This window comes from Apteryx rowi, unplaced genomic scaffold, assembly GCF_003343035.1.
Source record: "Apteryx rowi isolate R43461 unplaced genomic scaffold, aptRow1 scaffold_240, whole genome shotgun sequence".
Lineage (NCBI taxonomy): Eukaryota > Metazoa > Chordata > Aves > Apterygiformes > Apterygidae > Apteryx > Apteryx rowi.
The window spans coordinates 525,755-553,696 of NW_020448753.1; the positions used below are offsets into that span (position 1 = coordinate 525,755).

The 27,942-nt window shown below is 36.1% G+C and overlaps 1 protein-coding gene across 4 annotated transcripts; it reads left to right on the forward strand.

Annotated features, from left to right (window-relative positions):
* The first annotated feature begins 810 nt into the window (after nt 1–810).
* Nucleotides 811–27,895, forward strand: ACAD9 (acyl-CoA dehydrogenase family member 9). Of its 4 annotated transcripts, XR_003253590.1 has the most exons (19): nt 811–885; nt 1,371–1,464; nt 3,740–3,841; nt 6,906–7,012; nt 8,496–8,596; nt 10,367–10,445; nt 11,462–11,636; nt 12,233–12,306; nt 15,664–15,739; nt 16,447–16,517; nt 16,885–17,004; nt 17,964–18,092; nt 20,594–20,673; nt 22,006–22,132; nt 24,053–24,130; nt 24,922–25,050; nt 26,110–26,182; nt 26,603–26,764; nt 27,649–27,895. XR_003253590.1 is itself a non-coding variant. In XM_026066407.1 (18 exons), the coding sequence occupies exons 1-18, from the start codon at nt 814–816 to the stop codon at nt 26,701–26,703; spliced, it is 1,788 nt and encodes a 595-aa protein (XP_025922192.1). In that variant the 5' UTR covers nt 811–813; the 3' UTR covers nt 26,704–27,895. The 4 variants fall into 4 exon arrangements, 3 of the variants coding, with proteins under 3 accessions (XP_025922192.1, XP_025922194.1, XP_025922195.1); XM_026066407.1 differs by having other exon boundaries at nt 26,603–27,895; XM_026066409.1 differs by lacking the exon at nt 20,594–20,673 and having other exon boundaries at nt 21,986–22,132; nt 26,603–27,895.
* Nucleotides 27,896–27,942: the final 47 nt, after the last annotated feature.

A 27,942-nucleotide genomic window follows, 5' to 3' on the forward strand; every position in this document is an offset into this window, starting at 1 on the left:
GGGGGAGCCGTTGGGGGAGGCGCCTCCTCCCGCGCGCGCCGCCGGCCGTTACCGCTGACCGTTGCCGGCGGCCGCTGCGCGGGGCGCGGCCCGCCTGAGGTGCGTGCGCTCCTGCCGCCCGCACCCGGGCCGTTAACCCCTGACAGCGGCTGTAAGCCACCTGCCCGAGCACGGCGGGCTCCGGCAGAAACACAGCGGCCGTTCGTGTGCGCCGGGCATCGAACAACCCCGTGTCGTAACGCGCGAGTTCGTAGTCTGCGTTTACCGCGAGGAACGAGACTTTGCGCAACTGTGTACGGTGTTAGGAGATAAAAGCTCTTCCGTGTCTGGAGAGGAGCCACGGGACACCGAAATGACAAATTTCAGATGTAACTACTCGTTACTCCAAGAAAAGATTTAGAATATGCATTTAACTGAGTTATGGGGTTAAATAAATTAGAAAAAGGCATGACTCAAGTCCACCAAAGTGATTTAAATCATAAATTCTCCCAGAACAGACCTTGTCAAGTAAAGGGTTGTGAAGGTTAGTGATCAGACTCCATCACATAAAACCTCAGTTCATGTAGGTCTTTTTTTCCCCTCAAATTTCAATCTATCCATTTTCTGAGAAACTATTGCAATTTTTCCAGATCCTGAATTTTTAGAACTGACATGGTTCTTGGGAGTATGATGAATGGTTTTGTTTGGGTAGAGGTAGAATCTTCCATTTAGGAGGGGAAAGACAAAAAAAAATTAGAAGCACGCTTATCTTGTGGTCTTTAACTTCTGACATTAGTTGTTTGGGATTTTTTTTTTTTTAATTTATTCAAGGCCATGCTTGGCTGTCAGGCCCTACTACTTGCAGGTCGTGACCAAAATGGTTATATAAAAAGCCCAGCATACCAGGTTAGTGATAAGGAGCATTATGGAACAGTACCCACTAATCTATGTACTCCTGATGTTAAACAGGCAGAATGTGCTGTATGCTTCTAAGAAACAGCATTTATGGTCTGAGCTTTGAAAACACTACAATACTAAATTAGTTCTGATGCAAATGAAAATTAACTAACTTTTTTAATCCCTAAAAACAGGATTGCATTGACAAAATTCACGGTTGATCAAGGATTTTTGCATCCCAGTAGCTCTTTAAATCTCCTTGTTTCTTCCTGTAGCCATGTTTCTCTTTTTCAGGTACTGGCTTTTGATTTGTTTCAATATGAAGTACATTTGAATCCTATGGATTTCATCGGATAAGGCTCTTTCTGTTACTAATTCCACAATTCTCAGCTTTCACAGTTTTTGAGAGTTTAGTATTTGGAAGGAGCATGTTCTTAAACTTTTATTTCAATTAGACAATTCATGCTTTAAAAAAAACTCACCTGCTGTTTTAGGAAGAAGTTTTTCCTTATCCAGAAATTAACAATGAAGAACTAGAAGAGATCAACCAGTTTGTGGGACCTATAGAAAAATTCTTCAATGAAGAAGGTATAGTTATTAGTTTCTTATCCGTGTAATTGATCTAGTGATTACAAAATGGTTAAATTATAGTAGTTGCATAACATTACTGTAATTTAAATATTTATTTAATGCATTTGTTACCAGTTATACAGTGCTGCTATATAGGTACATTCATATATGGCTTTTTTGTATAGATTACTTGAAAGCTGAGGAGAAGAAATAAATCTTGAAAACAGAAGAACAACTACAAAACCCAACAGGAAGTAAAAGAATTCTGAGATAGAAGTAGGACTTGAAATTGTTTATAGTTCAGCTGCATATAGCTATTTTCCACTTAATATACTGTGATATTTTTGTGAAAATTAACTGACTGTACTAAAACTTTCTTTGCAGCAAAATTCAGTAGAGATTCATAAAAGGTGACTACTTGAGAAGCTATGAAAAATCAAAGGTGTTTATGTCTTTTCAGTATTAGAGTAGTGGTTCTATCTGGAAAAATTTGTATTAGCTGCATACATTTCAATTAGGGTCACAGGGTGTTTCTTCTATTACTGATGCAATATAAAAGCTAATTCAAGAACAGTTGCATAAAACTGTTTTTACAAACTGCAATTTCTGAGTTAGTTGAACAGTATCATCTCAGATTTCCAGCTGACAAAAGTCTAGATTGCCAAACACTCCAGGAGTTTGAAGAGGCCTGTGATTGTCATGGATTAGAATTTATGAGATCCAGATAATTTTAACTATGAAAGTATAACATTGCTCACTGACAGTAAATTAAGAGCTTACACAGGTCTTATTTTTTAATTCTTTGCTCTGTTGGGGAACATAATTCATTGAGTAAAAAAGTTGGTATTTAAGGAAGGAAGGAAGGAAGAGAAATGTCAAATCACAGTGTCTTAACTGATGATGATGGAAACTGCTCATCTTTGCCTGAATTCTCAGCTATTTTTGTTCAGGTATTCAGGGTAACTTATGGGTGTGGTAAAAATAGGTTAGGGGAGCAGCCTTAAAGAAACTTGATATGGTTGGCATTAGGTAAGGAAATTCATCTCAGCAGGAGTCATCCTGAAGCTCGACATTCTCCAGACTGCTGATAGGCCTGTATGGGCATAATGGAGAAATAAGTGAAGAAACACCTTTCTCTCCCAAAGCAGCTGATGGCATACCACAAATGTATTTCTACTACGCTGTAGATTTAAAAAAAAGTCTTGTTAAAATGTGCTTTCTTTCTGAATAACTTCTCTTTAAAAAGCACTAGAGCTTTCAGTTGCCTTCCCCCATTAGATTTTGTATAGAAGTTGCAGAATTATTTAACTGTGGTGAATATGAAAGTTTCTTTAGGTAAGTGCCATTGCTTCTGCGGAGTTATTTCTTTTCAAGTATTTTTGGAAACATGGCTTCTTGTCCTTTTTCTGTAGCTTACAGCATTCCTGAGCTGCCTAATACATATTTTTGCTGTAACCCTACAGAACAGCTCTTGTAATCCCCCAAGAGTTTTAATAACTCATAAGAACAAGATTTCTGCAATTATCCTGTTTGGTTTTTTCTTTTTTTTCTTTTTTTCATCATGGCTTGGACATAGTTCAGGAAGTAAATCCTAGAAATGTTCAGCTTAGTCTAGTCATGGAATCTGCTTAAGTATGTATGCACAACCTGTACGCATAGAAATGTTTGAGTTAATGGAATAAAAACCAGATTTTTCCCACTTCCAAGTTCTTTCCCTTATATGACATGACTTTATAGCCATAACCAATATTCTTGGGACCTTCCACTTGGTTCTGTATTTTGACTTTGATCAAGTAAAAGGGTGGGTTACTTAGGTGGCGTGTTGGTTCCATGTCATAATGTCTTGAGCCACTAACCAGCCTAGTGCATTTTTAATCTTACAGTAACCAGTTTAGGGATTGAAACTTTTCCAACTGCAAGAGGAGGGAGGCAACAGGACAGTGAGTAAGAACAGACTAAACCTAGGAGTAATTTCTGTGGACGTAGGGATGGGAAGTAATGTCTGTATCTGGTGCAAGAAGCGCTGTGTCTTTACTAAAGATGCTTCAGAAGACTACAAGAAAAAACTTATGGAGGGAAGCGGTGTGGTCCTCCAACAGCCCCTTTTTCTATTAGTTCTTCACTTAGTCTTTCTTCAGTTTTGGGCTCTCAAACTGATAGGTTAGAGGTATACTGCTGCTATCTTGTAGCATACAGTGGCCTTGACTCTGATTTGAGAACGCTGCAGTCTCTGACCGTTTTTTTCTGTACTAAGAAACAAGCTTTTAAGTTATAAAACCGTCTGTATTTTTAGTGGACTCTAAGAAAATTGATCAAGATGCAAAAATCCCACCTGAAACTTTAAAAGGACTGAAGGACCTGGGTCTCTTTGGCATGCAGATTCCAGAGGAATATGGTAAGTAAAAGAACACAAAAGAATAACCCCATAGTCTTCTGGTCCTTCTTTAATAAGTAATGCAATTTGGAGTCTTGCAAAATGTCTGTACTAATCTATATTTAGTCATTTGAGTTGGATGCCTGAGTTAGGAGCCCAGGCTTTCTCTCATGCTAACAGAGACGTAGGCAACAAGAATGTCTGTTGGCTGTGCAGAGCGCTACACATATGCCTAGCTTAGGTGCCTAACTTAGATAACTAAATTTAGACGGTGTAAATCCCCCTTGGCATAGCATTTTCCTTTTTGTTCATTTTCTTGGATGCAGTAGAGAAGCTTGACACTGTGTGGGACTTACAGCACTAGTTGATGATTTCTAAAATTGTACTGGGTTAAAAAGTATAGCCAGGCAAACTGCAGTGTCTCATGGAACTGATTTGTTAAAACTGTCACCTGTCACTGCCAGCCAGGAATGTGTTTGGCCATCTAGAAGTATAAAAATATAATTTTCATTTATTAAAAGTATAGCTTTTGTATAAAAACTTTCCTATGCAATACTGAACTTATGTCTAATGTCTTAACTTAAGCTTATGTCTTGGAGGATATAATAATGCTAACTGAGATCTGAGACATTAGTTCCTGAGAGGATTAGCCCCTAAATTTGCAGAGGAACTTTGAAGAAAGTGTTAATCATGTTCTTATTGATAAAGAGAATTTGGGATTGAAACTAATATATAACATAAAATATATAAAGTAAGAAATGAGATCCTCAAATCTTCTATTTTCTGTTGTTAAAGAAGCAGATTTTAAAAAGAGGAACTCGCCGGAAGACAAAATAGTGTTTGACCACCTGCAGAAACTAGTTTCACTTGGGGAATAGCTCATTTTTGAGAAGCATAATGTGAAATGTCATTCATTTGTTTCAGTGACTGCAGTAATACTATTTAAAGCTGGAGACACCTCAGTATTTACATTGTGTTAAAGCAATATCCTATTTTTCATAGCATATTTGTTACTCATTCTTTATTTATTGTATTAAGCAACATAAGTGGTGTTGCTGTGCTGAACTGATTTCAGTTCTTCAAAATATGTTTCCATACAAATTCATTAAAGTATATTGGACAACTTACATATACCGTAACATGATGTAATCGCTGTTGATTAATTACATTTGAAATGCATTAGAAATGTGTGTTTATCATAGGTATTCAGAACTAGGCAAGGATGATAGGAGAGTAAGATAGAAAAGAGATTCATAAGCTCACATCAAGGTTTTTCTATTCAGGATAATGTCCTGGAAGGAGAAAGATGTGATTCTGGAAAATAAATGAAGTTAATGTGGGCTAGCTCATCTGCTAACTTAACTTTGATTAGCAGTTTCATAGTCCTGTGGTCTTGTAATCATTTGTGCGGGATAAAATTCAAAAGATGGAAAGCAATCACCTTATTACAAGCAAGCTACTTTTCACTGCACCATAGCTAATACATTTCTAATGAAGTTAGTTCATGTTTTTCTGTAATTTAAACCTGCTATATTTTTGTTGGTGGTATTTGTTTTGTTTTAAAGCTCTTCAGTCACACATTCAGTGCTCCTTTCTTTCCATGGTATTTTTCTTAACCGTTTTTAATAGTGGCATAATTGCTAGAGGTATTAAAACACAAAATCTTAATGGGAAAATAGGAGCTTACGTAAATCATGTAACAACAGTAGTCTCCAAGCTGGATCCTTGTCCCAACCCCTCTTAGAAAGGGGAACAGAAGTAAGAGAGTGTGTATAGATCGGAGGAGTGCAAGTTTTAACTAATATAAGCATGCTGTGAAGGAAAAGCAGGTGTAAGAGGCAGTGATTTAAATTAATGACATAGGGGAGGCTGTAGCTGAGCTTGTTCTTGCACTTACTCAATATACAGAAAAAAGTAGCACTATTGAGAAATCTGCTGAAATAAGCTGTTCATTATCTTCACTGCCACAGCTACCCAAAGTAGAATATCATTAACCGAGATAAAAGATTATCTGGATTAAATAAAATTGTTTATTCAGCAGTAATATATAAGATCTTATTAGCTTATGCAGACATTGGGGGTCCTAGAGCTGAAAATACAAAGTCCTTGCGCATTAGATCCATACAGATGTATCTCTGATTTATCCTACTTCTGTTTTTTTCAAGCTCCTTACAAATAAAGTCTCATATTTGCAGCAGCAGATCATAAAATACCCTCAAAAGTTGTGTTTTAGTGTCAGGTTCCTTTCTTGATATATTCATGTTTTTGGATTAAAGATGTTTCTGAAGTATTGTATTTTATGCTCTCTTAGTACCAGTTCAGAAGCTTGAATGGGAAACTATCTTATGCCAGTTTTGTTGCCTTGGATGTTTTCTGCCCTGTTTCCCGTGAAGCTGGGTTTTGCCTGGCTGTTGTCAGTTGACTTTGTGTATCAGTACCAGAGCCCGCCCTGTCCTGAGACGTGTCAAGCGCTGCTCCCTCTGCTGCTTGGTTTGCAGCTGGTCAGCTGCAAAGCTTCATATGTGTGTGTATATTTATTTATTTATTTATTTATTTATTTATTTATACTTATGTATATATATGGGTTAATTGTCTGGTTTTGTAAGATAGCATGGAAACATCACAAAAATTTGGATTTTGTTCTGTTAGCACAGAAATTTAGAATAAAATAATTTTTATACCAAACGTTTTACCATTTTCACATGTAGACTATTTAAACAAGTCTGTTTTCTACCATTTGATGGAATATGGTGTATTTGATATGCATGCACGTCCACACATGCACAAACACATCTGCTTTATGAATAGAACTAAAATCTCCACTTCAGAACAGCTCGTGCTTATAGAAAAGAGTCACTGTTTTCAAGATGCATTATTCTGGAACAACTGCTGCAACATGGTATTTATTTGTGGACACAATGTATCCAGTATTGAAAGACTATACTAAGGCATTCCCCGGTTAACAGCCTTGTATTATTGATGTTTCTTTACTTGAAAGGGGTTTTTTGAGGGAGGAGGGACAGGAAGGAGGTTAAATTCTAAGGCTATTTAGAATTACATGAATAAAAAGCAGTATCTTTTCCAGGTGGTCTTGGTCTATCAAATACCATGTATGCACGTTTGGGAGAAATCACTTCTTTAGATGGATCTATAGCAGTTACTCTGGCAGCTCATCAAGCTATTGGGCTTAAGGTAATGTTCTTCTTTCATGTCAAGTAGTTCTATGCTTACATAAAAAAGGTGAGATGAAGTTTGCTTAAATACAGAGTGTAGGTGTGGTAACTAGTAACAAGTAAGAATTACCTGTGAAGCGTAAATGAGGTGCAGTGACTTCAGATGGGTCGTTAGAGTGTGCCTAATACCCTCTGCCAGTGGTCCTGTGTAAGGCTTACATGCAGCATAAAGACTGAATATGAGGTGTACAAGAAAATGTTTAATCCAGGAAACACTGAGATAAGAGTTCTTAGAAAAAGTACTTTAAATGATCCTAAGTTTTGTAAATTTAGCAAGCTTGATAAAAGTAACTGGAAGAAATATTGAAAACAATAAAACATAAGGAGGACTAAAATTATGTGAAGGTGGCACAACCATGCAGAGAGTTCAGAAGGCTGCAACTTTTTCTAGGTGAAAGAGGCTGAATATTGAGGGAGCTTAGACAAAGCTTATCCAAGATCAACATGTTATAGCTAGCATGCGAATTTTAAACTAGTTTTTTAAAGTATAATATAGCCTTAAGTATCTTACTTTTTAGTGCATTTTATGTTACGAATGGTAGTAGTATTCTGAAACTTGGAATCACTAAGTTCTTCTTAATAACAAAAAAATCTTTATAGAATTGAGCAGATGAGGCCAATTAAAAAGATCTATTCCTCACCTTAACTTACAGTTTCCCCGTTCATAGAACAGGGATAGTGAGCTGACCTGATCTGTAAGGTACTCTAATGAAAAGTGCTATATATAACTACTGTTGTTTTCCTGCTGTGGCCGGGTTGGTCCAGTTGGTGTTAATCCTTCCTAATTTTGTTGAGAATCTGTATCTTCACTATTTAACAAATGATTATTTAGCTTGATCTTGTATTTTTTGTTTTTTGCTTGTCCTTCACAAGAAACCTGTTGTATAAAAAAATAAATACAGCTCTGTACAATCAGAGATAATTAAAGTAAGTGCACTTCTCACAAAAGGTTGTTGAAAGCTAATGTAATGAAATAGGTTGGAAACCAAGTAAACAATATCTTCTGTACTCTGGTTGGGAGCTTTGAAAATTCATGCCTTTTGCTTTATTTAAATAAAGTCACTAGAAATAGTAATGAAGGTATAACAAATTATAAAGGATGGACTATCTCATTGCCCACGCCTTTAAGAGCAGCAACTGAGTTTTCAGTTACAGTGTTCATGTAGTGAAACCCACCCTAGAAGGCAGTCTTAATAATTAGCCATTTCCTATGGATGTTTGAACAAGTATGTGATAACTTGAACATATTTTAATGTCTGATAAGTATAATCTTATCAGACATTAAATTAAATCAGACATTGTTTATTAAACTCTCTTAATATTACCTGATTATGTCATATAATCTGCAAATTAAACTTCCTGAACTTGAAGTAGTTTGGCAGCTTAATTTCTTTTCACACATTTTGATTGCTGAAAAGTTTCCTGCTGATTTCTTTATGTAGGGAATCCTCATTGCTGGCACTGATGAACAGAAAGCGAAGTACCTGCCTAAATTGGCATCTGGGGAGCACATTGCAGCTTTTTGTCTCACAGAACCAGGAAGGTACTGTTTTTATAATCGTAAAAGCTTCAGGAATACAAACACTGAAAAGATTTTTTTTAAACTTATTTTCAGTACAGTGGTTGGTTACTGTATTAAATCTTTACTATTTTATGTTTGCAACATCAGTATATAGATCAATATCTGTAAAAAAGGTACACTTAAAGTCATGTAATCCACCTTTCCCCAAGGTGGTACTTAGGGTAATTTTCATGAAATCACTAACTCTTGTTTGACTTGAGCTGCACTATTTTTTCCAGTTGTTCCCATCCCACTTAATTTCTAGCATTGCTGAATTGAATTGAAAGGATACTTTGTGCTGTTACTTCTCTAGGCTGCTTTCAGTTCTTTCTAAAAATTATAAAAAAATCTGCGCCAGTATTGAAGGAACCGCCAAAAATAAGAAGAAGAAATTCTGGTCTTCCCTTAGAGTCTAAAAAAGGCATCTTTGTAGTAGCAACTTCATTTCAAAGACAAAGTTGTTTTATTAAGCTTATTTATTGACTGTGCTAGTACTGCAAATTGTTTTAATGCAGAAAAGGTGCATTTTTATTAAAAACATATAGGCATATCATTTACTGTGTGATTGTTAACAAAACTGATTGAAGAACTTTGAATGTTGGATGTTGAATCTTACTTATTCGTACAAAATTATAGTTTGAAACTTTTTTGAACTTTTGTCTTCTAGAATGACTCACAGTGAGCATTTGATTTATGTGCTAACTTTCTTGTTGTGATGAATTAGAAACCTCCCAGCCATTAGTGTTGGTTTTTATTTGTCGTCATAAGCCAGGTTTTTGACTTACCCTCTAAAATCTCTTCCATTTGCAGGTAAAATTTATATTAGCACAGACATTTTAACAAAGTGATCCATGCAAGTGATTCTGAAGTAACACAAGTTACAAGTGCTAACCATGCTCTTTTAATGTCTTTATTTAGCCCTGTATTATTTAAAAAATTGTCTTAATATCTTTAACTTCAGTCTTCTCAGATACCTTAGTTCTAGCACACAGAAGCAATTGTTTTTGGAGCTCACTTTTAGAAGTCTAACCCTATTAAAATATCAGCTGAGATCTGGTTGTTCAAACAACTTACCAACTTTCTTCAGCTGAAACCCCCAGATAAGCCATTATGGCATTTTAATTTTTGGAGTTCTAAAAGTGCAAATTCTTTCAAAGGGGAGATTATGTGTTGCTTGTTAAATTACATAATACAGTGGTGATTGAAGAGTGTGTTTGAACTTGGGCACAGAATATACACTTTTGATTGCCTTGTTGCAATTGACCTGCTAATTTTACTGCTGTAGAAAGTACATAACGTGTCCAAATGATCATTCATAAAGACTGTCACCTGTTCATTTATTTTTAATTTCTCTTGAGGCTTTTTTCTTTAGGACGTACAATCAGAGTATGAATTTTTGAGGAACAACTTAGATCTTTTAAGCTGGCTATGTTTTAGGATAACATACTCATCATGTGTTCATATAGCTCAAACTGCAACTCAGCAAAGTTGCTTACATTGCACTCTAGGAGGTTCTAATCAGGTCATCAAGTTAATCAGCGGAAATGTCCTTTCAGGTAACTTAGCTAGATTTCTTTAGAGCTGTTGGATCTAATAAGTGTCCCTCTTACTTAAGAACTGTAATTTATATACCACTATTTAGTACAACTATAAATGTTCTTTTTAAAGGATGGGAAGAGGGAATAAACTGTACTTCTATTTTTTAAAGCATGTTTATTTATTTAATCATTAACAACTTTTTTTGGCTTTTAGTGGAAGTGATGCTGCATCCATCCAGACAAGAGCAACCCTCAGTGAAGATGGGAAATACTTCTTATTAAATGGCTCCAAGGTATTTGCTCACAGAATGGAAATAGGACAATTTTTTCTGTTACAAGTTCTATAGAAAGTATTTTTGTCTTTTGCAGCATTGTAGTTAGCTGCTTCTGCTAAGTAAGAGGCTAGCTTGGGAGCTGCATCAGGCTCTTGGGGATTTCAAGCTAGTCAAGAATGACCAGGTAAAAAAGATAATTCATGTCATTTGAAGGGTAAAGAGAATAGAAAAGCACCCAGCTTGGGGAATAACCTTCACTAAACTCTTGGTGAGAAAGGTATGAAAAAGCCCTTCTTAAGTTCCTTCTCTGTATCCCCAACTCCTGCTGTTTGACTTTCCAGGGAGTGTTATTTAGACCCTGCTCTGTGACTGCAAAGACAAAAAGAAACCTGAAACCATTCCCCCCTCTTTTTCATTCTTCATCATGCAAAACTTTGTAGATATTTTTGGACAAAAACTTGACAGTGCATTGGAAATAGGGCTGCTTAGAACATTCTCGCTAGAAGAAACAATGGAAAAATACACTCTTGAAGATGTGCACAGATGTACTGGATTCAACAGCATGTGATACATTACAGACTTAATCTGTAGTTGTGGATATATTTGTCTATAATGTGAAGAGACCCAAGCTATGGGAGAGGCCCTGCAGATGTGGCCTGATTGAGTGTTTTTCATCAGAGGTGAAATTAAGCAAGGTGGGACTTCAGTCTTTATTACCTATGTACCATTCACATGTGTTAAGTAAAAAGATAAACAAGCTTTTGTGAGAATACACCTTGTATTTAATTTTAATTTAACTCAAATGTGTAATACAACTGATTTTTATAGCTGCTCTGAACTTACTCTCATGCCAGCTTTTCCTGGAAATGCATTCACAAGAGGCAAAACTAGTAGCAGAACAGTGATTAGAATTTAAGGGAAGAAGAAACAGTTTTTCACCACTCCGTTCTTTGTTGATGTCTATTATGAAACACTTAAGAACAGCGCTCACAGAATCAGAATAATTACACTTACTTCTTTTCTCTCTCAAACAGGTTTGGATATCAAATGGTGGCCTCGCTAATATTTTCACAGTATTTGCTAGAACAGAAATTGTTGATAAAGATGGAACACTAAAAGACAAAATTACTGCTTTCATCGTAGAGCGAGATTTTGGTGGAGTCACCCATGGGAAACCTGAGGATAAATTAGGCATTCGAGGATCCAATAGTAAGAATCACTTAACAGAAATTGTTTTAATATTTTAATGTTTTAATTTTGTTTAGATAATCAGGATTTGCAGGCAAATTAATATCTATTCCATATAGCTGTATAAGTTTCATGTTTTTTCCCGAGCTTTTCTTCTGCAGGGTCTGAAATAAAGAATCCATATTGTGTAATCCCTTTCCACACATTTTAAGTTTCCCTAATCATGCAGTGAAAGAAGTTACACAGAAGACTCAGTAACCGAGTAGCATTAGTCTAGGAGTAAGTTTTCATAGTCTCTTCTTAAGTTTCCTGATGACTGTAGTGCTTTACTATCTGTCATTCAGATTTGACTGCTGTATCAGTTCCGTAAATCAGAGAGTCAAGACTATACTTCTTCTCTGTTTACACGATGTACGTTAATTATAGTTTGAAATTTTTACATCACTAATTGGGGTCAACTACAGTTAGACTTATAACTTCTTTGGCAAAGCGCATGTAGTTCCTTCATACACAGCACATTAGGAAAACTGCTTATTGTTACAAGAGCCAGTTACATCCTGAATGTCATTTAAATATGTCTGTGTAATAGTTCAACTGCTGTTTACTCTGTGTTTCAGCATGTGAAGTACATTTTGAAAACACAAAAGTGCCTATAGAGAATGTTATTGGAGAAGTAGGAGGGGGATTTAAGGTAAGCAGTAAAGAGTAACCACTGATAATTTTAAAAGCCTGAAGGAGACTTTTTTTCTGCACTGAAGTTTCTTTATTTAGTAATACCAACATTGCCAAACTGAACAATATTAGAGGGCAGACTTCTCAGTTTACCTTACGTGCTTTATGTTAATTGGTTTCACTGGCTTAGTGTGAATCTCAGATTTGTGTATGTTTCTTCTCAATACTTCAATTACAGAGCAGGTTTTGCTATTTGATCAGTTTGAGGTTTTTAATATGATGCTATGCAATGTTTTTCAAGCTACAGGAAACACACACAGTCCTCTGCAGAAAAAGGAGGAACTTTTTCAGCAGAACTTCGGAAATGAACCAGGGAAATACATGTCTGTTCTCTATAACCAGAATCTTCTGTTCTCTATAACCAGAATTGTGGACTAAGTAGAAAGGGAAGGAAAGAAATGAGAATAACAGGAAATGGTCAGAGGAAAGTCCAGACCCTTTTCAAGGTCCCAAAAGACAGGGGTGTCAGGTGGTTTTCCAGGATCAGATGATAGCACAAGAAATACTAGGAATACACTGAAAGGCTGCCCCAGCAGTGGTTTCTCAGTGTTGCGTCAGAGAAATGTGAAACCCAGTAAAGACAACACTGTTCATTTTGTTGTGGTAGCCTTTTTCTGAAAGTCTGATGTGCATATTTACAAAATTCTTAATAGCCCTTCTCAGTTTTCTGTTTCCTTCTGTAGCAGGCAACTCCAGATCTATATGCTAAATGAAACAATTTCCTTTAATAAAGTAAACACACCAAAATATATTTTTTACAGTTTCTTCTTCAGGTAATTTTCACAAATTAAAAGGTGACAACAATGAATTTCCACTGTATTTCTTAGTAGTCTCAGGCATTGAACTGTCCCCTGTGTTTCTCTTGTTAAGAAACTTCAAAATTTATTTTCATACACAGTGGATCTATACACCTTTCATTCTTGCTTCCTTTTCTTGTATGGCGCTGGAAGACTCAGCAGCAGAATATTGACAACAGTGAATTGTTGTTATAGATAGATAGATAGATGTGTGTGTGTGTGTGTTCCAAAAATATATTTTGAATGCACCTGATTGATATGCATCTTACCTCACTGAACTTTCTGTAGGTAGAAGGCCCCTTGTTTTTCTCCAAGATGACTATTTGGAAAGAATAAGTACATTTTTAACAGCTTTTCTTAGGCAGATATTACAGCCTCTGCCCTAGATGTGTGGAACAGGTAACAGTGAGATTAAAATGAGCACTGTTGGATGTACAGTAGAATTCTGAAAGACTGTAAAATTATGTTCGTATTTCTGCTTGCAACTAGAATTTCTGCTTTTCTTACCTGTCATGACAGTGATACCAGCATATACATGAGTAACTTTCTCCTCTGGAATATAGAGCTAACAGATGTTTTCTGTGTCAGTGGGCTTCATGTCTGGTTGTTCCGTCTCCAGTACAGCTCTCTGAAATGCGGAGACCTCTGCAGTACCTCACCTTTTCATACCCATTTTATCTTCCACTTATATTTATTAAATAGACAGAACTGAATAACATACTTGAAGATGAAGAGAGATGTAGTCATTTAGAATAAATGTAATTTGTAGTTGCTAGGACAGTTTCCCCTTTTTTATAATGCCAGGTAATACATGCTTTGCTCCCATTTTTAATTTGCTCTTTTCTGGTTATTATTCTCAAGCTTTGCTGATAGTAAGCTCCTTCCTTTCCTTGTAACTCCATCCTATTTTCCTCTACAATGGCTGATACTCAAAGTAGCTGTCTGTACTTTCTTCTAGAGCAGAATAGCTTTGCTTCTTTCTCCAGTGTTCTCATAGCATCTGGCAGACAGAAGAAATGAGAGGTGAGATGGCAAAAAAAAATGAGGCCATTCTGTACAGCGTTTCACATCTACATATCATAAAGGGCAAGAAGAACCTTGAAACTTAAATTTCCCAGAATCTAACTAGCCTTGAAGTATGGTACAGAACTGCTGCTGCACACCAGCGTTCGCCAGGCCATGGGGAACAGGCCTGTTTGGCTGGTTGTGCTGCCACAGGCAGGAGGTCGGCCAGCGCGAGAGCGCAGGAGGGCACCGAGCTGAGAGGCTGCTCCCAGCCGTGTTCTGAGGGAGCCTGGCTCTCCAATCCGGCCTGCTGGGCTCGGCAGTAAAAGTTCTGCAGTGCACACACACCCCAGTTTAAAAATACTTTTAATTTGCTCTGTTTATCTCAAAATGTGTTGTTTCTAGTTAAGCTGTAGCTACCTTGCCCCTTTTTTTATTTTTGGTGCATTTTATAGGGAGGGATAGAGTGAATGAGAGGAAGGGTAGGGACTCAAGAGTAGGTATTAATTACTGGGTTTACTGCTAGCAGAATTGTTACAGTATCCCTCAAAAACAGGTTTGGAAGATAATTTGCCCTGAAGCAACTGATTACCATCATCATCTGGTCCCTATCCAACACTAGCATTTGGATACCTGCGTCGAGCTCATTTATACATTTGCATCAAGTACATTTATCATAGTTTGATATGAAATAAGATTCCATGCGTAGGCACTTAATTTTAAGATGTACACATAGTCACCAAGGAGGGAAGAAGAGGACTTTTATCCTAATTCAGACAAGTTCAACAGGGCAGTAGAGTATGGGAGGTGACATTAACTGCCGGAATGCCAGTCGTCTCAAAGGAAGTGATGCAGTCTTTAATTTACAGTGCAATAGGTTCAAAGTAAATACAATTAGGGGGAGTGGCAGCAGTCTGAATGGAATAATGACAGGTCCTCAGGAAGAAAGTAAGTGGAAAGAGTAATATACTTTATAAGGGAGAAGTTAATTCTTACGGTTGCATCTCAAGATGTATAGGATATGGAAAGTATCTGAAGCAGGGAAGCCTCTATTACAGGTCAGCTCCAGAGAAGGTTTTTATATTTGACTGTTGTGTAAGCACATTAAGCAGTGTTTTATTTTTCTTATTCCTCTCTTTGATGAACCTCAGCAGTGTTGTCTAATTCGAATCTTGCAGGTAAACATCTTTTTACCTGCATTTTACCTTACTGTAGTTTGAGTAGAGGGTTACTTCCAGGTAACTGGGTGATCAGTATCTGTACAACTATTTCGAGTAATAAACTGAATCTAGTAGATCACCTTAAATGCTTGTTTTTTAATCATTATTGTTGGGATGCTAAATGCTATATTGACCAGTTTGAAAACTAGTGTCATAGGATAGGAAGCATATTCCAATGACAAATGAAATCCAGGAAAGCACTAAAACATGAAGCAAGGTAGCAGTAAGCATCTTGACCTCAGGAGAAGTTTTGTGGCAACAACGTTACCTAAAAACCATTAATTTTCTTCACAGATTGCCATGAATATCCTAAACAGTGGAAGATTTAGCATGGGCAGTGCATCTGCTGGAATGATTAAAAAATTGATAGGTGGGTAAAATTAAGTGTTCTAAATTGCTGGATGCCATGCAAAAAAAAAATCTGATGTGCATGAAGTATATATCACAGCTTGTTCAAAACAGTAACACTAGTCTTGAGCAACTTCATTGCTGTCAGTCAAAATGTTTTGACTAAATACTGTAAAATATTAAAAATTGTTGTTAAAGCCTGTAAAATACTAAAGCTTTTTCATTTCATATAGCAGAAAGCTATTGCTGTTGAATTTGTTTTGGTGTAAAACATTCTTACTGAGTATCCCCATATCTTACTGCTTTTAGAAGGAACAATTTATTCTCTCTTAAAGCTTCCAACTTGAGGTAACTCTAGCTCAAAAGTTTAGATACAATGATACCTAATAAAATTGGCTTCTGGCAATAGTTACCCAAAATAGTAACAGAAATGTCTCAAAATTAATTGCCTCTAAAACATGCTTTTCTCTAAGAGTACCGGTTCGCACCTCACATTCTTCCTGCTTAAAAGCCTTTGGCACAATGTTCCCAGACTTTCTCAACACAATTATTTTGAGGGTGTTCTTCACAAGCTACTGTTTCTGAAGCAGTAAGGCTTTTCTACACGTACATGAAATGGTCAGAATCAATCAGTAGAAAGATATTTTTATTTTCATACAGCAGGAATGATATGACACGGTAATAGCTATACTGTTTTGAGATGAAATGGTTTCTTTTTTTCTTTTTAAGAAATGACAGCAGAGTATGCTTGTACCAGGAAACAATTCAATAAGAAACTGAGTGAATTTGGATTAATTCAGGTAGGTAAAAGAAACCTAAAAACCTCAAACAGTGCTTCATGTTGAGTAAGTGCTAGTAGATGGATTATGCTGGGGTTCTTCTGGCTGTTTAAAAGAAATTGTTAGAGGTAGTGAATTTGTGTAACTTTAGTGCAGACTTCTATACACTAATCTTTTAAATGTCTAGAATGATAAATGCATCAAATTATTTAGATTTTCATGACTGATTTGCAGTAAGTACTTTTAAATAGTACTTGTAATACATGTTATGTTAAAACTGCAGTTGTGCTTTTGAGTTTCAAAATGACTGCGGACTGGACTAGTATTTTGTATCATCTGAATTAATGTATGATTTCTTTCATCTGTTACTCTCATTACTATTTGACAGGAGAAGTTTAGTTTTATGGCTGTGAAAGCGTATGTAATGGAGAGTATGGCTTACCTCACTGCAGGAATGATGGACAGGCCAGGGTTTCCAGATTGCTCAGTGGAGGCAGCCATGGTCAAGGTAATTAATTTTATTGAAAGACTGGTTTAGGGCATTAAGCTAATACAGACAAATGTCTCTGCTTTTTTTTTTCAATCTACCTTATAGATTCCTGAGAGGCTCAAGTATTACATTTAGACAAGTAACACAAAAACCTGAGCTAGATTAAAAATAATTAAAAAAAAAAAAACCCTCCAACATTCTCATTTTCTTTATTTCCCACTTGATATTAGATGACCTCAGATTCAGGCTCTTGTCATCATATGAAATAAAAACTGTGGATACAAGAAGTTTGGAATTTTGTGGTCCTCTTGAATCCTGTTTTTATGGAGCTTTAGACACTTAGGCAGGTCTGCAGCTGGAGCTATAGCTAAGGCGCTTCCGTCTTGGCTTTCTTGCAGAATCAGTTGCAAAATATATGAGATAGAGAATCGATGAGTGAGAGAGAATCAGGCCTGCCCGCTCTACTGGAATATCCCTGTTTAAAGCATTTCTATAATGTAGGCCAAGGGATGCTGCTGGCTGGCAAGGCACCCCTCAGAATTCATGGATTTTTCAGCCCCCCTGCTGATGTGCACCTTACTGTGTGGTCAGCCCAAAAGAACTCATGTTCCCATGAATGCGGGGAGACGTAAATGCTCAAAACAACCAGCTACATGTTTTCTTTCAGTTTGTGGCTTTGCATAACCTAGGAGCATTTCCTTATAGAGGAGTTTTCATGGCTTGCAGTGAAGGAGATAGTTTTTTTTTAAATAACTAGCTTGACTAAAGTATATACCCTGAGCCATAAGCATACAACTTCGGGCAAACTTTAAACAGAGCCAGGGTAAAAGCACTACAGAATATTACAGCAATGTCATGTAGATACAATTCTTCTTAATTCAGTCTTACACGTATTTTAACTTGGGGTATAATAACAAAGTGATGTTTTCTGTATTTAAAATGGGTACCACAGTGATTAAAATACTATTCAATGGCAGGTGTTCAGTTCTGAAGGTGCCTGGACTTGTGTAAGTGAAGCCCTGCAAATTCTTGGAGGCCTTGGCTATATGAAAGATTACCCTTATGAACGCTATCTCAGAGATACCAGGATACTTCTGATTTTTGAGGCAAGTATGAATATACTTTCTACCATAAACTGAAGCTCACTCTCTCTCATTCTCTAAACTTTGGCTGAAACAACTCCAGTGCAGTATTCCTTTGAATGGGCCTTTATTCATTTGCAGTTGAAAATTCTGTTATACTTACTCTAAGTGTGAGTTAGACTAGGAACTGCTTTACCTCTGAAAGGTCTGCTTTACCTCTGAAAAGAACAAACTATATGACCTGGTAATATATACAGTTCCCTCTTAAACATTTAGAAACTTTTGAACAAAATATGCAGCCAAATATTGACATACTGTCAGGAGAAAAACAGTCCTAGTTCATGGCTTGGGTTTGTTGTTGTTTGGAACAGACTACAGGAATCTTATTATTAATACTCTTTAGCATAAAGGCCTAAAACTACTTTACCTGATAAAAGTAGCTCATCGGTTTATGTTCAGTAAATAGTTCTAATTGCGTGTGCTGATTCATGATAGAATTAGAGTATTGTTAGGAGCCTAATGAGAATGAATTAAAATTGGAGTAATGTTAAGAGCCTAATGTGAATGCCTTTCACTTTGTAGAAAGCATATTTTGAAATCTTTTTCCTGCTTTATTCTCATGTATCTATACCAATGTATGAGATGGGAAATGGTGAGAGGTACAGGCAAAATTTTAATTTTTAGATGGCTTTCTCTAATAGGACGTGTTAAAAGTGAAGCAAAGAAACTCACATAATATTAATGTAGAAGTCACCTAACTTACTAATGTGTATTTTATTTTTATTAATCTTGGCTATGAAGTTTATTTTTCTCTGTTTCTAAGCTGGGTCTTCAGTGACCATTCATCTGTGTATCATCTCATTCATGATTTGATTTTTCATGATAGACCATTTATAAATGAACAGTTGTCCTCCTATATTGAGACATCAAAGTTCTCAAACTGCAAGTTACTGCAAATTGCTGCAACTTAAAGCGAGCAAGAATCTGCAAACCAGAAACTGTTAGATAGCATTCACCAGCTGTTCTTGCAAATGTATCTGTCTGATTTTATCTCCCGTAAACTAGGAACAGTCAATTCCAATATTGATTAAAGCACAAAACCAACCAACCAACAAGGTCATCATCCTACATCATGTGGGGACTGATACGTTTATGAATTTGACAGACACTGGATAGTGAAATCAAAACCAGATATAAGGAGCCTTTTCTAGACTTGAAATACAGAAGACCTTTCACATTGGGTGAATTATAGGAAATCTCTTAAAAAATAAAAATTAAAAAAAACAGTTCTATCAGAATTCCTGCAACTCAGCTTATTGTTCTCTCTAATCCCAACCAGTTATGTAAAGTTTCTCCTCTGCTAAAACAAGCAGACTGAGCACCTCCTTTATTGTTGATCTTAGCCTATTTGTAAGGGACCTGCAAACATGTCATAGAAACTGCACTGTTCACTCCAGCTAAGGACCGGAAAAGGCAGGTTTCTGTTTTCCAGCAACAAAAATAAATAGGCTGTGCTGTGTTTGTGCCCCTCCTTATTGGCAGAGGAATACTTTTTCTTGAAACTGTAGCCTCTTTGACTTGGCCTGTCACTACAGCATTAGACTTTTGACACTGATCTGATACCTCAGGATGCTTTCCATCTGTAACCTGCCTTCTGTGTTTTGATCTTTCTTTTTCAGCCATGTGTATTAAAACAATCAATTGTATAATGGATTTCCAGACATCCAATTGTACAGTATCACTTTAATTTCCTGGTCTGCTTTTTGTGCCTTCCAAACAGGCGTATTGAAGCAGTTTTACATTTATTTTAAATATTCCTTTAATAAAACAATCCAGAACTTTATTCAATATATTTTCAGTAAAAATTATCTTTTTCTTTCTTCGTGCTACATATTTATGTCTAATAATGAAAGGCTCAACCTTTTCACAGTTAAATGAAGTTAAAATTCTATAATTCATTTACAGCAGAGCAGAAGGCAGCAAATGTTTATGGATGGATGAAAAGTAATCTTTGAATGCTAGAAAAATAGAATGGGAAGACAGGCCACAGATCTGCTTGGAAAGCGTTCATTAATACTGTAAATTATTGCAAGTAGTTAACCAAAGAACTGTCTTCAAAATTATATATACACTTCAAATAAATACAGTGTTTACTCTTTGTGGCCTGCTTCCAATATCCACAAGCCTCTCCAGCCATATGTGTTCTACCTCCCAAGCCTTTGTTACCGCTCCAGGTGCACTCACCTGGGAGCACAGCTTCTGGCATAAGCTTGTTTTGGCTACAGGTAATGGTCATCTTTTGTCCTACACAGATCTCTCCAAAAGAACTTTATCTTACAAGTCCAAATGCATTTTACAATATTTCAAGGAAAAGCACAGAACATTAGATATTTAGCCATTAAAAGCTATTTTGGAAAAAAAAGATAGAAAATATTAGCATAGCATATACAGATTTTTGAAATACTAAAAATACTTTGTACCTGATACTGACTCCACTTTATATCTTTATATTGTGTTTTTTACAGGGAACAAACGAAATTCTGCGATTGTATATTGCTTTGACGGGTATGCAATATGCAGGCAAAATCTTAACTGAAAAAATTAAGTATGTTCTTATTTACTGCTAATAGCCTTAACAAATTAAACACAATCTGATAACTGTTTGTTTAACTATAGTTGAGAGAAGAAATTATGTAGGAAAAAACTGCAGTATTTTTAAATCTATTATCCTTTCCAAAAGGCTTTTCAATGTATAGATTTTTTTTTCTCTTTTAATTGTCAATGTTTCAAATAGTTAGGAATTTGGGACAATTGTATTTTATTTTGTAATACCAGTCTGTGTAAAAGTCTTTCTTATAAGACCGGTAATTAAGATTTTATAACTTAAGATTTTTATTGGTAAAACAGCTGTATCATACATATTGGGTAGCTATACTGGTCTCTTCATAATTTAGCTGGGGACTTTTGAGAGAACAACTGGCTATTCAGTAGTGCAGCAAGTTACATGTTTTTAAGGCTGTACAGTTGTTCACCATACTTCATATTACAACTGGATCAAAAAGAAAGACTTCAGGATTAACAGACAGACTGCAAATATTGACCACAGTGTTTTGGCAAGGCATGTAGAATTGCAATTGGTTTTTGGAAATTCCAATGAAGTTTCCATTTTGAAACTTCCCTTGCAAACTAGCCACTTAAATATACTACTTAATGTTCTATTATGCATTTATTTGTGCTTTACAGCTATCTTGTAGAGGCATCCACTTGCTTACAAACTACACGTGACCCCTGTGCTGGTGCTGGGTTTTCCTTTGCCCTATTGTAACTAACTAACTAACTATGCAACGGAACAAAGGTGAAATGTGATTTGCAGTGGAGGAGGATTTTTTTTTTTCAGTTTAAGTATACTTTTGGCTGTACTGGTCCACAATTCAACAAAACCCAGCATGGGGGGGAATCTGCTGTTACAAGAATCTGAAGGCCACTGTGACTCTAAAGGCCCCAATATGGGGCAGAAACGTTAAGAAATGAGAAACAGGAATGCTCCTACAGATGTTGCTGCCTTAGAATGTTAACATACAACCAGGCTTCGCTCCTAGATCAGTCTGAAAATTTTGCCTGGTGTTCCTGTATTCCAGAAAGACTCTTGAGGGACCTCCTGTTTGCTGAATTGTCCCTAGCTGTCAACACAAGCAAACAGTGGTCTGCACTCTGAAGGAAATCAACAACCTCTTATTTTAAAGTTAAGCAAGGCATCCTGGAATGAGGCTTACTACAGCCAATTAAAAATTTCAGGTCACTAGGAGAGTTCATATTAGCATCTTTGACTGTAGTTTGTAATAGTTCCCTCCCTTTCTTAATTTTCTGTTACTGATGCTTGTGTGCAGGAAGACAGGGAAATGAATGTCCTTTAACAGCTGTTGATTACCCATTTTAGAGAAATCAAGAAAGGAAATGTAGGAGTGGCACTGGAGGAGTTTTTAAGCAAATTCCAGGACATGATGGGCAGAAAAGTGGATTATGGGCTAGTTGGTGAACGTGGAGTAGTGCATCCCAGTCTTGAGGTAAGTGAGGAGAAATACAGTGCTTTTTGATCAGATTCAGACACTCATCTGTGACATTTGATTCCCTTTACTGTTCATCACAACATTATATCCTGTTTATGCAAAACTATGCATGCTTAAGAACTGTGAGATTTAACAAAATTAAGCAGCTGTCTATAGTACTCCAGGAGTAAGGACTTCTTAGTTATAGATATTATGTGGGTGTATATCAAGGTAAAATAGAGACTAAGTGTAAGTATTCATACCAAACCCAGGTTTATATCCACTTTTTAGTAATTTATAATTTATATAAATTGAGCTTCACAGTATTAAAATCTTTCTTTTAATGGTCGGTTGCTTCATAAGCTCTGCTACAAAACACAGTATTACAAGCTCCCACTGTGTTTCTCAACAGAAATTGTCTTTGATTTTTTGCTCTCTGTTGTCATTCCTGCACCATGTGTGCCCTTCCACAAATGGCTCTCAGTCACGTATAAGGATCTCCCTAAATCCTAGCTTGAAAATAGCAGCAACATGAAGGATGAAATAAGAAAATTTCTTCTAACTCATCTCACGTTGTTAGCAGTAGCTCATGCGTTCTACTTGCTGCAGGAGCTTACTTTTTTTTTTTCTTGTTTAATAGTAATGTTTAATAGTAAAACAAGTAAAAACACTTGCTAATCACTCAATAAATAATTCATACAACCAATGATAAATGATCTGATAACAGAAAGGGTAAGGTATGTTTTTCCATGATATTTTGTTAGTAATCTGAAAAACTGTAACGAGATGAGTCTTTTGGTATACCTGTCCTCTACATCAGATATTCCAGGCATTTCCTCTAAATAGCTTCAAACTGGCTCATTTGCATTCATGCTACAAGAATCATCATAATGAAATAGTTGTATTTTTGAATTAATAGAAACTAACATTACTTATCGCCAGAATTAGAGAATATTGATGAATTTACCCAGTAGTACCAGGTAATCGTGATTCTCAGGATTTTTATAACCTGCAGCACTTAAAATAAGCATTGTTTGTTGTGTGTAAATAAAAGTTACATAAGAATTTTCAGGACTGTTTACTTGTATAAACATAAAGATTATACTGAAAAGTAACCAAAAGTAAAATTTAGAAAATTCTAATGCATAATATATACAGGAAGAAAAGTGCCTTAATTGGCTCTAAGCAACAAACTAGGTGAATATTAGTATACCAATGCTTTCCAAGAGAAAAAAATCTAATATTGCTTGAGCTTCAGGATATGAGGGATGCATATAAACAGTGATATTTCCTAGGAAAAGAATAAAATTTTTATAATCCCATTTCTTTTATATAAATAGGCAACCTTCTCCTTTCTAGATGGGAAGGAAAAAAAAAAGATGTAAAGTAGTGAAAGATCACCTTGAAAGGGAATGCTAGTCACTTACAAGAAGTTGGTAATTACAAATTGGTTTTGAAGCACACGCCTTAGGGCTTACATAGCTGTTTGTTTTCTTCTACAGAATTGCCAGTTGATTGCTCTACTTATTAAATACTCTTCTTCCCTTCCTTTTGATCAATTAGAATCAGTTCTGGGCCCCCTACAGTGTTTTGTTAAACCTCAGCCTTGGCTCATTAGAAAAAGAGAAACTAATTCTGTGCTGTAGGTGAGAATTCGGATGCGTCTTGCCTGTTAAAACCACCAGAAATACTGGTCTTCTACAGCCCGAACAAAGAGGCCAAGGACTGTGCAGACAGAGTAACTAACTAACTACTTTATCATGCAGCTGGTGGTCTCATTCAAGTCAAGATTCTAGTTTACTGGCTGGGCAGCATACAAGTACTTCCCTATACATGCTTGTTGTTCAGCTAAATGTCCTGTTTTAAGGTGGATTTTTTTCCTTAGGAAAATTGTTTAAGTGTACTGAATATTTTGAATATGTATTTTCTGCTTTATAGGCAAGTGGCAAGAAACTTGAGGAAAATATTCATTATTTTGGAACTTCAGTGAAAGGCCTGCTAAGCAGGTTTGGCAAGGTAACAATACTGTTTTTTTCTGTTATCTTTGATATTGAATAGTTTTTACCAACCAAACTGGCCTCACTAGTGTCTGGAGTGGACTATATAGGGATGGCAAAATCTAGGAGTTCCTTTGCACAATTCATTTCCATTGATTATGAGAAAATAAATTGAAATTATATACTCACTTGATGTGATGGAACCTATGTTTTAAAGAAAAAAAAAAGAAAAACAATTAACAGCAGCAGAAATCCTCCCTGCTCCAATGACTATTTTAAGAATTTCACTGTATGCAGTCATTGGAACCCATTTCCCTGTTCCCAAATGAATAGGTATGCCATTAATTTTTGAATTACACTTATTCATTCATATGCTACAGCAAATGAATCTATGCCATGCAAAGTGGAACTGTTACAGTAGGAGGGACTGGTATCCTGGATTTTCATGATTTAGGGTAGTTATCATCATCTGATGTGTTCCGAGAATGCTTATCAGACTAGGGCCTGCACTATTCCACCCTAACTAGTAGATTTTTATAGAGATTTACTAAAAGTTTGGTACTTTAGCTTGAGTAGTTTTAGCATTTACCAAAGTGGTTTTGATGGCACAGCAATTTTACTGTTGGCTACAGCCAGAGAGACTGTTAAAAGGTGAAGCCTGATAATCCAAAACTTGCTGACATAGCATAAAAATTCTATGTAACAGCTTAACTGGCTATTCTAAATAAATAGGAGTCTAAATACAAAATATGAAAAAAGTTTGAAGTTTTAAATTGACAAAATACAAGCTAATCATTTTTACTCTTCTAGACAATAGTGGATGAGCAGCTGGTTCTGAAGAGAGTGGCAGATATAGTTATTAATTTATATGCAATGACAGCAGCTATTTCCAGAGCTAGCCGGTCTATCAGTATTGGTCTAAGAAATCACGACCATGAAGTAAGTGTACTTTAATATTAGATATACCCATTTAAAGTCTACACTCTATAGTTCATGAAGCTTAACCATAAGTGTTTATTACCATTTTTTCTTGCTAAGTGTTTGATATCAAGAGCTTAGCACTAAACAGCCTCTGACTTTTCCTTGAAACATTACAGCCTACACGCATTTCACAAGTCTTTACCCAGCTGCTTGCTTTCAACTTGACTAGCCTACATTTCCCTCAGTGGTGAAATGCGCTTGTTGCATTCTGTGCTGTGTAATCATGATGCTCTCCTAAAACAGTGCTCTAATTTATCAGGCATTGCATGCTATCGTCTTGGACTTTGCAAAGCCTCAGTGAGACACATCTTTCATTATACTTAAAACTACACTCTATATTGGTTAAGAATTTAATCTGTCTCCCATAAAATTGACTGCACTAAATATTTCTAAATTGATCAGTGCAAGAGTGCAGTAACTACACCAACTTCTTCAGACAACCTGTGAATTTGCTTGGTGTCATAGTATTTAAAAGATTTTAAAACACACCTATTTACTTTATGAAGTTGTATTTGTTCTCTTAAACCTGCTAACACAGTCCAGTTCTTTCCAAACGCTTTCCACATTATCATTAATAAAAATGGTATTGACAGAGAAACAAGGAAGTCTGATGTGGTGGTAACTGCCTTGTAGCTCAAAGTTTTGTGGTAACGATTATGTTGCAGGATAAATACATTTGCTACAATTAAGTACGTAACAAATCCAAACTGATGAACCTCAGTCTTCAGTGGTCTTGACACTTCAGATTTTGTGTGTGTAAGCCCTTCTAGATTTATTACCGAGAATGGCTTCTCATCAGTTTTCAGTGAGGGGGTCATCCCAACTCTGAGAACCTGTAGCTGCGAGGAGAAAATTACAAGTGTTAAAACCTGCAGCATATATTACTAGCTAACAAAGTTCCATACCAAGAGAGAAAAACAAACTTTCAGAAGCTTAAACTACTATATTTTTACTACATTATTTTGTTTATGAAGTTGAGGAACTATTTTTAATTGAATTTTATTACTCTTTTCTCAGGTGCTTCTTACAAATATCTTCTGCACAGAAGCATATTTCAAGAACAATTATGCCATAGCTCAATTAGAAAAATGTAAGTTCTATGAATTACTCTACTCTTACAGCTTTCACAGAATTGAAACAAAATTAAGTATTTTATGTTGTGACCAACAGAATAGTTTTGCTCTGCCTTTAATTGGGATGAGGAACAGACCTGGTGCCTGTTGAATATGAACTGTCTCTTCTCTTTTGCATAGATAAACTGCTGTGATCCTTTTTTTTTTTTTTTTTTTTTTAAGCATGAGAGCCCTGAAGCTATGGGGAGGAACATAAAATCTGACAATAACAAATCCTCCTCTAAAGAAAATATTAGATAAAAATAAGTCACTGTTTAAATTACTTCCTGCCACTGAAGTTTAGATACAAGTATCTGGACTCTAAAATCCTTTTTGAAAGAAATTTAGAAAAGCTGTTTACTGTACTTTAGTTAACTTTCCTTTTGTTTCCTTGATAGATGCGGATGAAAACCTGGATGACAGCATTAAAAAAGCTGCAAAGCAAGTGCTGGAGAAAAGAACCTACATATGTTCTCACCCACTGGACAGGACATTCTAATTACTTCACTGGCAGCAAATGAACTGCAGAAAATTACTTATTGTTCATTTACAATCATCAGGTTAAGTGTCTTGACGCCTTAAAAATAACTATTTATTTCATGAGTTTAGCAACTGGTTAGCTGTAACTGTGTAAAATACAATTTCCAAACCCAACTTCATATAAAGAAGACTAATAAAGAAATTTTATTTAAATCTCCAGTTACCTTACTAGATGTGTGTTTCTGTTTCCCTTGGAGCTAAATAGAAATGGTTAAGGTTCACCTTGTGAGATATTTTCTTCCATGGTAAGGATGGGTTGTTTCTAAGTATCTTTAAGCTTGATCAACTACTTTCTTACCTTTAGATAATCACCAAAAGACTTGCAGAATCACAACACAGTTTAGTTTGGAAGGGACCTCTGGAGGTCATGTGGTCCAACCCCCTGCTGAAAGCAGGGCCAACCACAATCATCGTTGCCTTGCACTGGCAAGTTTTTAATTTCTCTAAGGATGGGGGTTCCACCACCTCTCTGGGCCCGTTTAAAAGTTTATTCCTGTATCCTATCAAGAACTTCCCCATGTTCTGTTGCTTCTTGGCACTGGTCTCAAGTCGTACCCTGGCCCAGTTCTTTTTACAACTAATAAGTTTTTCATTTAAAGACAAGCTATCAATCATCTTTGTTTAAAAAAACAAAAACTGTCATGATAAAAAGGATTAATCAACATTATTCAAATGTGATGACATTTACACATTTTTTCCTATTCTCCTGCTAAACAATCCCCAACTTAGTTACCTCTTTGCCTAAATTAGCTCAATTTCATCCAGTGACAATAAGCAATTGTTCCCATCCTTGCCTTTAAGAAGTATTTGCTGGCCAGATTTCAATAGGAAGACACTTACTTTAGGTCACAGGTATATGATGTTACCAATGATTGGTTGTTCATTAATGCTTTTTGTTTACCAGATTACCTGCATCCAGAATAACTGTTGGCGCTATCATATCATTCTGGAGAGGGTCTTGCTGTTGTGCAAGGATGTTCGAGTGTCCTCCTCTTGCCAATCGTTCTCTCTTGTAAATAAATGAATGTTTATAGCAAAGTAACCTGGAACGAAGACGGTCTTACATTAAGCTGTATCTTTTTTACCTACAAATCATCTTTTCTAATAGTGTTGCAATTTTTCAATGAAATAAAGATGTTTATTGAACACCACTGAATCTGTAAAATTTACTGTTAGCCAAGAAGCTCTCCACTTCTTT

Excerpts from the sequence above, each read along its gene's own strand:
- ACAD9 (XM_026066407.1), top strand. The coding sequence starts at position 814 with ATGCTTGGCTGTCAGGCCCTACTACTTGCAGGTCGTGACCAAAATGGT. Across the intron at positions 15,740-16,446 it reads AATGATTAAAAAATTGATAG|AAATGACAGCAGAGTATGCT; the intron begins GTGGGTAAAATT and ends TTTCTTTTTAAG. Across the intron at positions 26,183-26,602 it reads CATAGCTCAATTAGAAAAAT|ATGCGGATGAAAACCTGGAT; the intron begins GTAAGTTCTATG and ends TTTCCTTGATAG.